The 17,278-nt window shown below is 48.9% G+C and overlaps 1 protein-coding gene across 4 annotated transcripts in view; it reads left to right on the top strand.

The window, feature by feature from the left end:
- The window catches only part of SCRIB (scribble planar cell polarity protein), a 100,582-nt gene that overhangs the window by 58,522 nt on the left and 24,782 nt on the right, over positions 1-17,278 (top strand). For 3 of the 4 annotated variants that reach the window (XM_034070232.1, XM_034070241.1, XM_034070246.1), the window contains exons 25-30: positions 2,605-2,793; positions 3,492-3,611; positions 3,793-3,849; positions 8,220-8,276; positions 8,990-9,073; positions 15,743-15,811. In XM_034070232.1, coding sequence (XP_033926123.1) covers positions 2,605-2,793; positions 3,492-3,611; positions 3,793-3,849; positions 8,220-8,276; positions 8,990-9,073; positions 15,743-15,811 — 576 coding nt within the window. The remainder of the gene's footprint in view (positions 1-2,604; positions 2,794-3,491; positions 3,612-3,792; positions 3,850-8,219; positions 8,277-8,989; positions 9,074-15,742; positions 15,812-17,278) is intronic. The other variant, XM_034070254.1, reaches the window with a different exon arrangement.

The following is a 17,278-nucleotide window of genomic DNA, read 5'->3' as shown; positions in this document are numbered from 1 at the left end:
AGTGCTGTTCCCAGGCTGAAAGTCAAAAACAGCACTGCACCAGCTACTGCTGAGCCCAGGACAGGTCCTCATTCCTTGCTCGATGGTGGACACTCAGAGTTGCCAGTTAACTCTTTCTAATAATTGGCTGCCTTCACAGAAATAGTTATCATTTGTTATTACTTGGGTATAGTTTCTTTAGCTGAGTTTTAAAAGAGGAAATTCACTCTATCAAAGCAATAGTTGCCCATTGAGCTGCAGTATCTGTAATAGCAGTAAAAGAAAACTTGAGTTTATTGTAACTTACAGTTATTTTTAATTATTAGAATCAAAGAATAGTTAGGGTTGGAAAGGTCCTTAAGATCATCTAGTTCCAGCCCCCCTGCCATGGGCAGGGACACCTCCCACTAAACCATGTCACCCAAAGGTGTCATTAGGTGTCATGAGGTTTGGCTTTATCTCCTTCAGGGGGTTGGGGAGGTTTACAAGTTAGCCCCATTGCAGGGTTAGTTTACACCCCCCACTTTTTATTCTCACTAGTGGTTGTTTTGGCCTTATGCTCTACCTTATCTGTGTCACATCACCTTGATCTCTCGTATCTGTCCTAACCCTGGTGAGTTCCTGCTTCTCCCATTTGGGCTGTATATTTCCAGTAACTGAGAGACAAAGTAATGCTTTTGCTTCTCCGTCTCCCTGTGATGTCTTAATTTCCACTTTCTGTCTCCTGAGTTTTCCTTAATTTGCATTTCCATTGAGTCCCTTAATTGTCATTTTTTCTTAAAGTTACAATGAGGTTTTTCCTTGGTAAAACTTCTCAGTGAAACATTAGGAGTTGAAGACTATGAGTGGTATAAATTAGATCTACAGGTTGAAATCCATGGTGTGTCTCATTGGGGATAGCTCAGTGTCCCTCAGGGATGTAACAGATGACAGTTGGCTTTCAGGACATTTTTCCTACATTAACTTCACCTCCTCCCATTATTTCTGGGTGTTTTACTCTCACACTATGAACTTGCTGTCCCTGGAAAAGAAACTGTGAGTACTTGGTCTTGTTCTGGTCAGCTGCATGTGGCCGCTTCTGTGCATGCACACACACATGCTTCCATGTTTTCCTTCCCAGCCCTGAGGAATCATGTGCAGCGTGCATGGCTGCTTCACCTCGCCCCAGTCCTTAAAGCGAGAAGGGCTGCAGCATGTTTTCTCTCTTTTTACAGGCACTTTATTAAACATGTATCCATTGGATTTTCTCCAAAGCAGCTCCCATCAATCCAGTACACCCTCATGCCTTTGCTTTCATTTGGGGATTTTTTCCTCTCTGGGTCCAACAATACATGGTGTGCAGTATCTTTACTTCCTTTCTTTCCTTCCTCTGATGTTACCTGTGCCTCCACCCTACACTGACGACCAGCCACATAGGTCCTTGCATTTCCCATCCCCAGCCACCAACTGTGTGTGCCCTTGTGCTCTTCTTAGCCTCTTGTCATAGCCCCACAGACTTTGCTTGAGATCCCTGGCACAGGCGCACTCTGCAAAGCCCTGGTGTAGCACTGCTCATCACTCTCCTTGGAAAGCTTGGTCATGTTGTCCTTTGGCTCTACCCACGTCTCCATTTCCAGCCTGACTCTGTACATCCCATTTTCTGCCAGCCTCTTTGCTTTCCCATTAGAAAAAGCAATGCCTGATGGTGATTGTCTTCCTTTCCCTAAGGCGCTTGAAGTTGTATCTGGTATTTCTGTGAGTTCCTGGTAGTAGCTTCTCCTATAGGCACTGTTCAGTTTTTTCTCGCTTTCCCAGCTCACGTCTTTCTCCTGAGCCTTGTGTTTGCTTGTGTTTTGGGGGTCTGGTTTTTTTCTTTCACTCTATGCCCACAGCCAGTCCTGTTTTCCTGTTCCAAAAGGAAAAAGAAGACTACAACTCCTTGCCTTTCCTGTCTTTGTCTTGGTGCCAGAGTTTGCACTTGCATTTCATTCTCTCCTCAAACATACCTGGATGCTTGCACTCATTCAAACAAGCTGTGACTTTCATGTTGCTTATCAATATACTGCATGTAGTTGCTTTCCCTGTGACTGCTTGTGTATGTGAGGTAAGTGGGAGTTCCTGTCACTTGCTGAGGAAAGAAAGCAGGAGTTAGACATTATTTCCCTGAAAGAGAGGCTGAAAATCAGACAGGCATCATTATTGGTTGCTTCTGTCTCTGCCTCAGTTATCTTTATCCACAAAAGTTATTCCTATCCCATTTTCTGCCTCTCTCCCAATAAAAAATTCCTCCACTTTCCGTGAAGATAAACTGGGGACAAGAGCTTGCTTCCTCACCCACTGCACTGACAAAACAAAAGCAGTTTCTTTCCTTGGAACAACACATTCCAAAAAGATTCTTTTTATCTCCCAGAATAAATTCCTTCCATGCCTCTTTCCTTTACCAAACTGTTCACGTTCTTCCTTTTCTGCCCTTTCTGTAACTAGATGTAAGTACTTTCAGACGCTTTCCCTGACATGTAGCTGCAGCCTTTCCCCGTCTCCTTTGTATCCTGTCCTACTTCATCCCTTCTTCCCCATGGTTCCCAAGCTGTCTGATCCTCTCTTACCTCCTTTGGTGATATCTCAATTCCCCACACTGTGTTCCAGGTGAGCTCCTCTGGGGCTGCAGCCCGGGATGGTCGTCTGAAGGTGGGAATGAGGATCCTAGAGGTGAACCATCAGAGTTTGCTGGGAATGACGCACACAGAAGCTGTGCAGATCCTCCGAAGTGTGGGTGATGCTCTCCTCGTGCTGGTGTGTGATGGCTTCGATCCCAAGGCTGCTGCTGCCATTGAGGTGAGGACTGAAGTGCAGGGTCCCCTCGCAGTGACCGGTGCCACAGGGATCCTATCTCTTTCTTCAGAGAAGGTTCCTGGATTTTTCCAACTGGTTGCTGCAGGTTATTTTTGTTGACTGGGTTTTGAGGCCCCAGTCTCAGTGTCTGGTCTCCTGCTCTATGAACTGGAGGTGATTGCCAGCTCATAAAAGCAACAGTATCAATAGACTGTCTCTTGTGCTGCTCGCAGAAGTGTTCACAATGTCCCTGCACTGGTTGGAAGGAGACTGTTCACACTAATTTTCTCCAGGCTATTTATGCCTGCTTTTTCATGTGCTAGTGTATATTTAAAGCAAATTGTCTATTTATTGGTGCCTTTCCCTGCAGGGAAGCACTTTCCCGTAGCAGCCCTGTGCCTTCACAGCTTGCTTTTTTCAGGGATTAGCAAGTAAGCATTTTTATTCTCCACCGGAATGTGTACCCAGTCACTGGTCACGTTATTCCATGGCTGTACCTGGTTCAATTTAAATTCATCTTTCTTTAGAGCTCAGGTTCCTTGAGAAATTGACAGCTGAAATGAGGTTTCAAGTTGTGGAAAGCTCTGACTTGCCTAGGATTGATTGTCTTGGTACTCTCTATTTGGGAGCCCAGGATGCAGAGCTTTTTGTATGGCACACTGTGGGCTTCCACCATGTTTGACTGTCTTTTTGCTTTCTAGCTGTCCCCAGGAATTATTGCAAACCCTTTTGCTGCTGGTATTGGGCGCAAGAATAGCCTGGAAAGTATCTCTTCTATTGATCGGGATTTAAGCCCTGAAGAACTGGAGATCCTCCAGAAGGTGGGTGTTCTGGCTGCAGCTGGGAGGAGGATGGGTAGTGGACTTCCTTCTTATGGGATCAGCAGTTCCCAGCACTTTTGTCAGGAATGCTCTAGGATGGGACTCAAAAGTCTTCATGAGCTTACAGATGCTCCAGTGGGAGAGCACCGGGTGAAGTGGCTCTAACTTTGGTCTCTCCTAGGAGATGGAAATGGTGAGAGAAGCAACTCAGTGGGAGAGAGAAGAAATGGAGAAAGTGGTGAGAGACTTTTTGTGTAGCAGAGTCTGTTCTTGGCAGCAGTTCTGCCAAGCCTGTGAGGCCCAAGGAAAATGCCACAGCTCATCTCTACCCAGTCATTCATGCTATGGGGGCTTTGGGCCTTCCCTCCTCATAGTGCACTGCTCAGTTAGCTGCTTCTTGGCTTTGCCATCCCTTCCTGTGCTCCTCTGTGGTCGAACTCTCCTGTTATTTACAGAGTTCATCTTTGTTGCCTGCTGGTACCTCCTGGCCAAGCTGCAACTTGGAAAACGACAGTCTGTTGGCTGGGAAGTGCCACATTCAGTCGGTTCTCTCTGTACAGCCCTTCATGACCTGGCAGAGCTTTTCTGAGCAAAGATGAGAACACACAGCTCAGAGCTGCCCTGAAGTGAAGCTGTGGCCCTGTGAGTCACGCACACACTTGTGCCCCTCAGTTTACGTGGTCATTTTTGTGATTCGTTATGAGAGTTCTATGTTCCAGCACTTGAGTCTTTCACAGGGAGATGAGCAGGGCCAAGCCCTGAGAGGACTTGGGATTTCCAGTTATCTCTCTTAAAACTAATTTATGCAGTCAGATTCTCTTGAAAGATGAAGGGAAGTGGAATTCTTCAGTGTTCTCAATTAGGAATCTGCTTTCCTGCCTCTGTTTTGCAGGTGTTTCTCCAGGTTTCCAATTCAGACAATCCTAATGTTTCTCTAGGTTCTTCCTGTAGGTACAATCCCTCATCTTGTTTCACATTTGCTGCCCCACAAGAGTGTGGTTATGTTGGAAATTCTGGATGGGGGTGATCTTTGAATTTAGTTAATACTTGAGATTTTACTTGATTTGGACAAAATGGCACAGGCTGTAAGAGGAGACAGCAAAGAACAAGGCTGGATTAAATATACATGTATATATTTCATATCCCTATAAGCCTGCTCTACCTTTTGTCAGTGAGTGGAGTGGGCTGTGCAGGATGTGACTTTATGGATGATTGGGGCAGAGAGACAAAAGGCATTCAGTGTGTGGCAGAATCCCTTTGAAAGCTTTGCATTATCCTCGCTGGCCTACAGATTAAGCTAATGTGGGCACATGCCAGAATTAGGCATGGGATTTCTGTCCTTAAGATTGGCAAGGTGTCCTGATGGTTTTTGTGATGTGTACTTAGACAGGAGATCTTCCAGTGGAATGATCTTACAGAATAATCTTAGAATCATAGAATCCCAGACTGGTTTCTATCGGAAGGGACCTTAAGATCATCCAGTCCCAACCCCTGCACGGACAGGGACCCCTTCCACTGGAGCAGCTGCTCCAAGCCCCTGTGTCCAACCTGGTCTTGAACACTGCCAGGGATGGGGCAGCCACAGCTTCTCTGGGCACCCTGTGCCAGCACCTCAGCACCCTCACAGGGAAGAGCTTCTGCCTAATATCTAACCTGAACTTCCCGTTTCAGTTTGAACCCATCACCCCTTGTCCTGTTGCACAGTCCCTGATGAAGAGTCCCTCTCCAGCATGTAGTTGAAGATGTCTCTCTTATTGCAGGGGGGTTGGATTAAATGACCTTTAAAGGTTTCTTCCAAGCCAAACTCTTCTGTGATTCTGTGAATCATTTGGGTAGGAAGGAACAGGTCACTTGGTTCAGCTCAGAGCAGAGCCAGTTTAGATCAGATTTGGGTTTTTTCTATGAAATGTCCGGTTCCTTCCAGAGGAAGGAACTGAGAGTGGTTTGTTGTGGTTTCAGAAAGCCTCATTTTGTAGTGTTGCTGTTACAGCAAAGGGTTTTCCTACCAGGCTTAGGTTGGCAGCATTTGGGTCTGAACACTCTCCAGGAGTCTTCAGGTACTATGTGTCGTTACCAGCATTTCTAATACCACTGGATGAAACAAGAGCAAGTCTGGCCCAAAATGTCTGTCTGAGCAGGCTGAATGGGTTCAATCTTAGGTAGATAAAGGTTCTCCCCAAATTTATGCTGAGATAAAAATACCCCAGAGACTTCGTCAAAAACCAAACCAGAAAAACTTTCCCTGTTGGTAATATGGCCTTGGTCATATCTCATTTCAAAAGTGCTCATGTTACTATGATAGCTTTTGATGGGAAACTTGCACTTGACATTTTATTGCAAGGGTTAATGTAAAAGAAATCAGCTCAGCAATGACAAACCATTCAGCTGTATCAGCCATAGTCAGCAATGTTTCAAAACACTGGTGGGCCTCCTCTAACAAATATCCAGTATTCTTCCTGGATGCTGAGCAACCCCCAGTCACGGTGCTTCCTCCTTCTGAGCTGTTCCCCTTTTGAAAGACTGTAAGATTCTGATTTTAATTTAAATTTAAGATTCCAAGATCGCAGTGACACGTATTTAAGGAGCTCTGAGGTCTGCATTTCCATACACTGCCTTTCTCCCACTACAGCAGGGTTCAGTGTAATGAGTGTAGTATGTCCAGCCTCTGCAGTATGTCTGTAGCTGGTGATCAGCAGAGGCCAAGACCCCCTCCAGAATCGTTTGTGCCTCGAAAAGATTCCACATTTTCTGCTGCCCCTTCCATTGGGGTACAAGGAGGAGGTGGCACCTGATGTTTCAGGCTCCTCTGACATCTCATGATCCGTGGTCAGAGACCCAAGAGCAAAGATATTTTTCTGCTGCTGCCTTCTAGCATGGCCTTGAAACTGGGAATCTGTTACTGGATTTGATTATTAAATTTGTAGCAGTGATGGAGCCAGCACTGTATGGTTGCCATTGTAATAGTGGAGGAAGTTCCCACCTCAGTCCCAGATGCTCAGTCAATCTATTTGTGTCATCATTTCTGTGCCTTTTCTCTAATGCTTCAGCATTTCATGTTCAGTCTTGAACAAGAGTGAAGGAGACCAAACGTGTCTCCTTGCAGTGAGATTGGGAACTGGAGAAATGGGAAGAGCTTTGTCTTTGCTACACTCATCTGTAGAGGTTTTCAGACACCGCTGTTGCATTCACTGCATCAGTCTCTCAAGTTCAAATTCAGTTCTTTGATAATTCAGTTTCTGATAGAAATACCAGTAATTTGGACTCTTCACGGTGCACTTCTCTATCCCAGCTCTGTAGCTGCAGTTATTTTTCTAGTCTTAATCCAGAGCTTCCCCAGATGATGAGCTCAGAGCTGAACTTTGAACATTCCACAGCTCCATCTAGGCTGGCTCGTGCTCTTGTCTCTCTTCAGCTGAAGACCTCAGGGGAGGATCACACATCCAAGATTACTGTCAGCATGAACACTTGGCCAAAAATAGCACTTGCCAAAATAAGCATAACCAGATTCAGAGTAGACTTTAGCTTAAATATCCCTAAATATCCCTTTGGCTCTTGTGATCTTCCAGAGCATTAGTGTCTTTTCATGCTGCTCATTACTGTCTGGAGATTGGGGGGTGTGATGTGGGACACTGGTTTTGGCAAAGCTGAGATGCTTTTGAAGGGGAGGGCCCTATCAGAGTTTTTAGTTAGCTCCTCTCTATTTCTCAGCTACCTTCCACCTCCCTTCCCTCCAGCCTGGGGACTTCTGGACATGGGGTTGCAGCAGTCAGGAGGGCTGCAGTAAGCAACAGAACAGCAGAATGATGCTGCTTTTGTCCACAGCCCTCGCCCAGCAGCACAGGAGCCAGGCAAACAGACACAGAAGTATAAATGCACAGAAATCATTCTTCACGACAAGTAATGTTATGACCTTCCTCTTCCAGCTTGGAAGTAAGCCCGTAGCTGGGGCTTGTGGGATTAGTCCCTGGTCACTCCTGTGCTCTGCTGGTGGCTGGGAGCTGACCAGCTTATTTTAGCCTGCCTTATGCTTAGACAGTTCTTGTCTCTACATAGAGTCTTTTGGCTGTGATGCTATTAACAAGCATGTGATTTTTTTAGGTCTTTTTCCTCAGTGACATCTAGGCCTGTGCTCTGTAGAGTTGTTTTCCCATTTCCTTCCAGCCTATCCAGTCTGTGCTCTGTCAGGATGTCTCTTCTAGGAATAAGCAATGTTCTTTTTTCCCTCAGTGATGCTGTAGCTTGTGCTTGGCCAATGGGGGGGGGGGGGGAGGGCTTTAGCTCTCTTCACTGTTCCCCAGGAGTGACCCTGCTGAGGATCTTGGAGACATCTGCTCTCTAGCCTTCAGCTGGTAACACTCTGGCTGGTGTTGTATGGGGTGTCTGTGCCCATCTGTTTTGCTGGTGATAACTCCTGCAGAATTCCAGCTCCTATTTCCCCAGGCCCAATGTATGTGCTGGGTTTCTGCTCATCCTTTCCCTGTCCCAGCACTGCTCATGCTCCTCTGTCCCCCCTCTGGAGTTCCTGCTCAGCATGGTGATGACCTCTTTCCATCTTTCTTTGCCTGTGCTGCTTGGATGCTGCTCTGGCTCTGTCCTATCTCATGGAAGGAGTGGATGCGTAGGGAGCGGGAGGCAGCCACCCAGCAGCTTGAGGAGGAGGCAGAGGTGAGGAGCATGGTGGGAGGGTTGGAGAGTCACAGAAAAGGGACACAATTGGCCTTGAAGGCCATGGAAGTATCTAAAAGTGCTTGTTCCACATAACTTCTGTTCTTCATTCTCTGCATTCCCCCAACAGACTTGACTTTGTGGTATAAGGGAAGATAGCAGAAATGAGGAACTCTGTAATGGGGTTCAGGAAGGAATGGTGAAAAGCAATGGTTCAAAGTAGAAAGGCAAATGGGAAACAAAATTCAATGAAATTACACATGAAGTGTGAGTTAAGGTTGAGAAAAGATACAGTAGAGGAATTGTAGATTTGCAGTCTCATGTGCCTCCAGATCCAGGCTGGGAGCCTCTCTGGATGCTGTTCAGAGAAGATGGGTACATATGTCACATTCTCCTCTCCCCCATGAGGAATGGACATGTACATGTGAGGCAGGAGAAATGGGGGATCTGTGCACTGGTGGGTGACCAAGGGCCGGAGCCCATGTTCTCTGCGGGATTTCTCAAGCCTGGCCCGTGTCCTGGGTGCTCATGGTTGTGTTTGGAACAATTCCAGGTTTATTTCCAGGCAATGGGAGCTTCCTGCAGAGTTTGGAGACAAGGCCTTGGTTGTTTCTAAGGGTAGTTTCCTTCTAATCGCTCTTTCTAGCTGATGTAGTTGACTTCAGACCTGATCTCTTCCTGGTGGTTGTGTTTTTGTGCTCCTCCCTCTGCAGAACATCACCAGTGAACCTTTGAGGCTGGACTACCGGACCCTGGCTGCTTTGCCCAGCACTGGTCTACAGAGGGTAAATCGCACTGTAAGTGGGGCCTGTGGGTCCGTGGGGCGGGCTGTGGTTGTTCTGTTGCCCTGTGTCCTGGGTGAGAGGTGACATCTCCACAGAGGAGAACCAGGAAGCAGAACTGTCATGGACTTTGACACTGTCTGAGGCAGGAGGTGGCCACAAAACATCAGAACAAGGAAATGAGCAGAGCAGAGAGCCAGGTCATGTTCAAATGGCCTGTGTCATTGCTGAGATGCCAAAGAAAGTGTCTCAAACCAGGCAGAGAGAACAGCCCAGCAGCAGAGGACACATGAATGGGAGAGTACAGCAGGAATATCATGGAAGGAGGCAGCTACTGCAAATTGCAGAGGAGGGAGGGGAACAGTCTTCCTGACTCAGAAGATGACAGTGTTATGTGCATGGCTTAGCTGGAAATTCATCCTGAGGCAGTATTCAGAAAGGAGGAGGGATGCTGGGTGCTGATACCAGAGGTATTAAAAGAACATGAAGATCCATCTGGGACTGCAGAAGGCGAAGTGGCAGTGACTGCATGTTATGGCTTAGCACTGACACAGCCTTGGCTATGCCTCCTCTGAAACCTGCATTTAGCCCCTGATTTTTGGTGGCAGCTCAGACAAGAGAAAATCTGTATTTCACAGACTTCACAGATTGCAAAATCATCTCTCTCCCCTGTGTTGTTTAAAATCCCACCCCTCCATCCTTGCTTCCTTTGGTCACGTTTTATCTTCTCTGCATCATACCTATTGCAATAGGTTTCTCCCTGCTTCTTCACACACATTCTGTCTTCACCTCCATTCCTTTCCTCTTATTGCAGCAAGACCACCCTTTGCTGTCACCATCAGGTTGTGCATTCCTGGCTGTTCACACAGCAAAGGATTATCAGGAAAAGGTTTAATGTATTTTTAGTATTTCTTGGTGTAAGTCAGCAGCTGGAAACAAGGGGAGAGCCAGCCCCATGCAGGCAGCTGCCTCTGCTGCTCAGCCCTGGTGTCATCCAGAGCAGAGCAGCATTTGTGTGCAGAGCAGTCCATGTCAGCCAGGAATGCTGGGTGCTGGAATGTGGGGCCAAACACGCTGTAATGCCGGGCTGTATGGGTGGCATCTATAAATGTTCCGTTTAGGGGGAAGAGCCAATTGGTGCCCACGCTGATCTTTTTCCAGCTGTCATTTGCTCAGCCCTGTCTTTGCTCTGATCCTGAGTGCAGGGAGATGTGGGCTGCAAGGACAGGGATGTTCTGGCATTCCTTCAGGAGCTGCCCCTGGCCCGTTTGGTGACTGCCTGTGAGGAAGAGTCTGGCACAGATAAGTGTCCTGTTTGGTCAGCAGAGAAGCACAGGGTTCATTTAGCAGGTGGCAGACAGGGTGACTCAGTTACGTGACTGATGCTATTGCCTGATTCCCGTAGTACTGTTTCTTTCTCTAGGCCTACGTTCTCACATGTACCTCCTCCTTTAAGCAGTGTCTGTGTATCCTTTGCTGCTGCCCAGCTCCCTGAAAGGAGTCTCAGGCCCTGCTGTTCGCACACTGCTGAGCAGGAGCTGCAAATGGATTGTCTGGATTGTGTGTGGAATTTGTCCTGAGGTTTCCCCAAGCATGGCCCCTGCAGAAGGGGCAGATGGTGTCTGTCTTGGGTTAATCCTTATTGCTGTGTATTGGGCCTTTTGTGAGCCAGAAGAACAAGGGCTGACTGAGCTGCAAGCCTTCTTTGTTTGTAAACCTCTGAAACCCCCATGCAAAACTCCAGTTGAAAGCTGCATGGAAAGCTGATCTGGGTGATGCCCTCAGGCTGTGCCAGCTTCTCAGTCACTTGATGTCTGCAGAGTTTCAGATGGCTGGGTACTGCCATCACCTAATAAAAGAACTGTTGTAGCCTCTGTCTTCTCCATAATACAGGTTTGAAAGCTGTAACCATGAAAGACAGCTGCTAGCCACAGCAAAACATTTAGAATCGTGACCGTAGGAAATGGAGATTTTTACATCTCTCAGCAGTGTGTTCCCATGGTCAGTTCATTAACAATCTGCACTTTCTGTCCTGAATCTGTTTCTCTTCAGCTTCTTGCCATTGATTCTTTCTCTCTCCTTGTCAATGAGATTTCAAATTAGATTTGTGTCGGTGGCTGGGGCAGTGATGGATCGGAAGTGCAAATGCATTTCTTCTGCCTTTGCCTTGGCAGACACAAGGTAAAATGTAATGGTCCTGCCTGAGTGACAGGCAAGGTTGGGAAAAGCACACGGCATTGCCCAAATCTTTGCTTACCCCAAATGGAAACTGCTGCTTGTCTGATAAAAATAGCCCCTGTGAAGCAGGGGGAGCAAAGCCTCCTGCACTGGCACACACTGCAGCAGCACTGGAGATGAAAGCGAGGGGTAGATGGAGCTCAGTTCCCATCATTCCCATGAAGAAAACAGGGGTTGAGGCTCCCCATCAGACTTCATGCAGGCTGGATGAGCTGCCCATCTCCACGGTGCCCTAAGGGCATCGTTTGCTTTTTCACTCTGTGCAAAGCAATCAGCCCGGGGGGGGGGGGGGGGTGGGTGGATATTGTTCTCCTAGAGCCTGGCTGTGCAGTGTTTGTGCTCTTCTGCCTGCAAGGGACAGGGGTAGCGGTGTTGAGGGGCCTGCCCGGAGCACCGACAGACCCAGTGTGTGATGGTGGGTGCCTGGCTCTGCTGCCACTACAGCATCCCCAGTGAGCTGATAATGTTCCTGAAAGCGCTTTTTGCCTGGTGTAACTTAATCTGCACTGGACCTCTTACTGGTGTAGTCTGTGGCACTCTGGGGAAAGAAAACTGGAACTGGGAGGATTTTATTGGGGTTTTTTTGGTAGGTGTTTTTACATTGGAAAGTCACATAGCTACAAGAGCAAAATATCTAAGGGTCACACAGGCTTCATGGTCTGAGGAAACAGGATATGACCCAGGGCCCTGCCAACGACTGCTTTAGGTTGGGGTGGGGGCTTGGGAAGGGCCCCAGACATTCCTGAGCCTCTCAGCTGCCATTGTAGTCACCACCCAGCCCTTGAGAGCTATTTTTGTGAGCTGCCATGACAGAGGAGCTGGAGAATGTGCTTTGAGCAGAAGAGCTCTTTCTGCTCTCTGGCAGGCGCTCGGGTAGAAGGAGATTTGATCATTGCTTTCTGATTATCTCTGCTTCCCTGAAGAGGACTTTGGCTGGGGTAACAAACTCTCTTTTATGGTATTCAAAGAAGAAAGGTCAGTGCTTCATCTTGGATGGGTACAGCTGGGCCTAGGCAGAACTGGAGCTCTGTTTTAGTCCTGCCTTCAGGAAGAATGTTCAAAGGGATCTTTGCTCTGTTGGCTGTTATTTAGCTCTCTGCTAGTTGTTGAGGTGTATTTTGATGAAGTGGAGCCATACAAGCTTGTTTGCCCATGCAGGTGTGATGCACATGGGTGGTGTGATGCTCTGGTGATAAGTGTTTGACTGTATGGAGGTGCACTGGAGGGAGGCAGGGGGTGCTCCTCTCTGTGGATCTGCTTGAAAGTATGAAGGGTGAGACAGCTGATGTTTGACTGTGATGATAGAGTTGAACTGAAGATGTGCTGCAGTGAGATGGCAAGGATGTGCTTGCGCAGGTTTTAGCAGTCAGTTGCTGGAGAGCAGTGGTGTGAGCTGCTGGAGTGTGGATGAGAGCTGGAAAAGTGCAGGGAGTGTGCTTGTGCCTGTCAGCTACTTGGTGTGTGTGTTGCATGCTGACTGTGACTCTTGCAAGGAGCATTGGGGATCACAGGAGTGGTGGTAGAGTAGAAGTTCTTCTCTCCCTGTCCTTCAGCATCAGCTCTGTATTTTCTTCCTCCTCTCCTTTACTCTGTTCTCCTTATTTCTTTCTGATCCTTTTGTTTTCCTCTCAGCGTGCTCTGTGTAATAAAGCCAGCTCCAGAATGGAGGGTGACTGCACTGTGCTGTCCGTGCTGGTGGCACAGGACAGCCACGATTCATGCCCGGATTCTTCCATCGGAAGCATGGCTGCCCTTCCTCGGGACTCAGCATCGCCCAGCGCAGGCACGAGCGGGGCAGAAAAGCCCCTGGTAGACAAGCAGGACCCTGCAGGTGCCCCCGTGTCCCAGGAGCAGATGCCAGAGCAGGAGTGCCTGATCGACTCCCAGCCCATCCTCTTCAGCCAGAACCCCTTCGTGGTGGCGAACCGCAGGGGCAAGGCCGGGCTGGGCGGCCCTCCCCTGGGCTATGGCAGGGAGGGAGTGCTGCAGACCAGCCTGTACTCCAAGGCAAGCTCCAGCATGGTGTGTGGCATGCAATCACGCAGGCAGGGCTGCCGGCACTCAACTAAACCCTCTGCATGCTCCAGTCCTGCCTAACACGAGTACTTTGGAGCGTGGCCTGCAGGGGCTGTCGGGCACTGATGGGCACTGAGGTGTCTTCCAGCCACTAATGAACCCTGTTCTTGCCAAGCGTGCACTGCTGAGCCCTCTCTGAGGGGAGGCAGCCACATCGGGCAACTTAGCAATGCCAGTCATGAGTCCAGTTCTGCTGTCCCCAGCATGAGGACATGGAGCGGTTGGAGCAAGTCCATAGGAGGGCACAAGGATAATAAGGAGGCCAGAGCACCTCTGCTCTGGAGACAGGCTGAGAGAGCTGGGTTTGTTCAGCCTGGAGAAGGGAAGCTGCATGAAGACCTCATAGCAGCCTTCCAGTATCTGAAGGGGGCTAAAGGATGCCAGAGAGGGACTCTTCATTAGGGACTATAGTGATAGGACAAGGAGGAATGGCTTTAGCCTGCCTGAGGGGAGACTGAGCTGAGCTCTTAGGCAGAAGCTGTTCCCTGTGAGGATGCTGAGGCGCTGGCACAGGGTGCCCAGAGAAGCTGTGGCTGCCCCATCCCTGGCAGTGCTCAAGGCCAGGTTGGACACAGGGGCTTGGAGCAGCTGCTCCAGGGGAAGGGGTCCCTGCCCTGGCAGGGGTTGGAGCTGGAGGAGCTGTAAGGTCCCTCCAACCCAAACCAGTCTGGGTTTCTATGACTTCCCCTGTGTCAGTCTTGGTGGGCAGGAGTCAGGCTCATAGCTGTGGTGTTCCCCATCTGCTGGGTTGTGAGTAGGGCTTGTAGAAGAATGGTGGTGGTGCCACATGTGGGTATCTGGGCCTGAACACAGCCGTTTTTAGACCTGTGAAAGCTAAGAAGCAGTGCAGCTGACATGGTTTATCTGCAGCCCAGGAGCACACTGCTCCTTGAGGAGACCTTTTAGTGTATCCAGACTTTCCAGTTTCAGGGGAGAACTTTCTGCTCTGGGAAATCCATGTTTAACTTACTCATTGTTGCACAGGAGACTGTGGCAGAGCAAGGACTAGACCCAAACATACTATGTTCCAGGTTAGCACTGGGCAGGGTGCCCAGAGAAGCTGTGGCTGCCCCATCCCTGGCAGTGTTCAAGGCCAGGTTGGACACAGGGGCTTGGAGCAGCTGCTCCAGTGGAAGGTGTCCCTGCCCATGGCAGGGGTTGGAACTGGATGAGCTTCAAGATCCCTTCCAACACAAACCATTCTATGAAGAAAAGCAGTGGTCACAAAGCAATTTTTGAAGGTAGACTATGTCAGATCAGCTGTCATCAGACTGGAGGTGGGTGTCACAGGTAGCAGAGCCAACCTAATTCCATGTAGCTCTCAAAAGGGATCGTTTCCCACTGCCTGCATGTTCTGTGTGCTGGCACAAGCCCTAGAGCAGTGATGTCAGATGGATTAGGGAGCTCGAGTCCCTGAAAGCAGTACTGTAGAGCAGCTCCTGCCTTGGGGGTTGGCAAGCTGATGTGCTGGCACATGGTAGGACTTGGACAGCAGTAGCCAGAAGCAGGTTGAGCAAGAACATTCTTTGCAGTGGGGGCATGGGAGCGTATCAGTTGGTCCTGCTGTGTTCTCTGTCATTACAGTGCTAAGGAGGATCAGATGTTTTCTGTGCTCCAATATAAGCTTCAGATCATGTCTCCTGGCTTGCTCAGTAGCTAAGGCTGACTCAAATCAAATTGGCATTATTCACTCCTGCATGGGTATGGTATTAATGACTGTGGAACCCTAGCTTTGCTCAAAGTTCTCTACAACCCAAATGACCTGTTCCCAGCTTTAGGCATCTAAAATACTGTTTAAATCATGCTCCTGAATCCTGTGAATAGACTGTAGGGAATGACTGGAACTCTGCTGTCTTGTTCTAGCTGTTAGGGCTCGCTGCAGGCTGGTTCAGCCTGAGCACTGGTGACCACAGGGTTAAAACCCTGTCCTTCCCATGCTCTGGACTACTTGGAAAGGACATACCAGGAGGCCCACAGCAGTGGCTGTGGCTGGAGATGAATCTTGTTTCCTCTCAGTCGGAAGTGGGTTTTATGCTCCATGTCCATAGAACAGGTAGATTGCCTGCACTAGGCCCAGCCTGTTGAGGGGCAATGTCTTACAAGGCAGAAGGCTTTAGCCTGATTCAGTTGGCCTTGATGATCTCCATTCTAACATTTAATTCCTTTGCTGTTTCCAACACTTTTCACAAGTTTCTGCAGTGTGCCAGCTGCTATTGGCCCCTGCTGAGTGTTCTATCGTGGTGAGGTGGCCCCTAGCTGGCCTCAGCTGGATGTCCATGGTCTCCCTTGTCTCCCAGCCTCAGGGCTATGGGAGAGGCATGGAAGTTGCTGCTGTATAGTAACTATCCAGCTTTGTCTTCTCTCTTTCAGGCTCCTGCGGGCGAGTCGGGGACAGGAAATGCCAGGCGTGAACCCCCCTATTCTCCTTGTAACCAGCAGGTGAGAGTGTCCCAGGGGAGGCAATGTGGGAAGAGGCAGGGAGCATGCTTCCAGGGCAGGATGGTACCCGGGCACAGGGAGCTCAGGGTCATTTCCATCCCTGAGGTGAAGGAATGTCAGTCACAGGAGGAACTAAAGAACTGGGGGGAGAGCTCTGCTGTTTCAGAATGTCTCAGAGACCCAGCAGTATAATTAACTAGTCATAACCTCAGTGGAAAGTTGCTGCTCTGAGGGGTAATGAGCAGGGCAGTGCCTAGAGTCACTGCAGAATAGGAGCTGTATCTTTTGAGAAGTGGCCTCAGCAATGCCTTTTCCAGAGACTATTTAATTTGGCAATACCAGAAGAAATTGAGAAGTCAGGATATGGAGAATCATCCTAGATCTGTAAACCAGGAGAACCATCTCAGGTCTGTAATGCAGAAGAACCATCCCAGGTCTGTAAACCAGGAGAACCATCTCAGGTCTGTGATGCAGAAGAACCATCCCAGGTCTGTAACCCAGGAGAACCATCTCAGGTCTGTAGAATAGTGCTGCTCAGTCTCCCAGAGGCCTTGGTTCTGTTGGTGATGCTGCCAGCTGCCCACATGAGATGTTGGGAAGAGAACAGGAGGATCCTGTAGCAGTCACAGGTGAACCTCCCCTTAGGGAGTATTTTCTAGCACTCTTTGGTACGAGGCCAGCTTTCACTCTGAAATGGGAAGTTTCTGTATTCCTGGTGATTTGGATTTCATGGTGGGTTTGATAAGCATTACCTGTTCTCACAAGCCATTCTTGGTTCTCATTTCAACTCTGTTATCTTCTTTTAAATTGTCCCAAGTCTCTGCGTTCACTCCTCATCCTGGGGCAGGAGGTGCCAACAATCACTTCAGCCTTTGGAAGGTCAATATTCATAAATAGAATTTTTGAAATTTTCCCTTCAAAGTCAATACATGTTCCTGTTTTTTCTGCTGGGGGCTTTGTTCTCCCTCCTTAGTCATCCTGGGTCTGTGGCATTCCTGGGGAATCTAGATATTCACTTGCTGCTTGGAACAGGGCCATAGAAGGGCAATGGAACTTGTGCAGGGCCTGGAGCACAAGTGTGATGGGGAAGGGCTGAGGGACCTGGGGGGTTCAGATGGAGAAGAGAAGGCTCAGGGGGGACCTGATGGCTCCCTCCAAGTGCCTGCAGGAGGATGGAGCCAGGAGGGGCTGGGCTCTGCTCCCAAGGAACAAGAGATGGGACAAGAGGGAACGGCCTCAAGCTGCACCAGGGCAGGTTCAGATGGAGCTGAGGAACAATTCCTGCCCCAGAGGGTGCTGAGGCATTGGAACAGGCTGCCCAGGGCAGGGCTGCAGTGACTGTCCCTGGAAGTGTTTAAAAGATGTGCAGATGTGGCACTTAGGGACATGGTTTAGTGGTGGCTTTGTGCAAGGTTCGTGGTTGAACTCCATGATCTTAAAGGTCTTTTCCAACCTGAGTCTGTGATT

This window comes from Melopsittacus undulatus, chromosome 1 (genome assembly GCF_012275295.1).
Source record: "Melopsittacus undulatus isolate bMelUnd1 chromosome 1, bMelUnd1.mat.Z, whole genome shotgun sequence".
Lineage (NCBI taxonomy): Eukaryota > Metazoa > Chordata > Aves > Psittaciformes > Psittaculidae > Melopsittacus > Melopsittacus undulatus.
The sequence above is the reverse complement of the archived record's forward strand: the minus strand, read 5'-3'. Positions and strand labels throughout refer to the sequence as shown.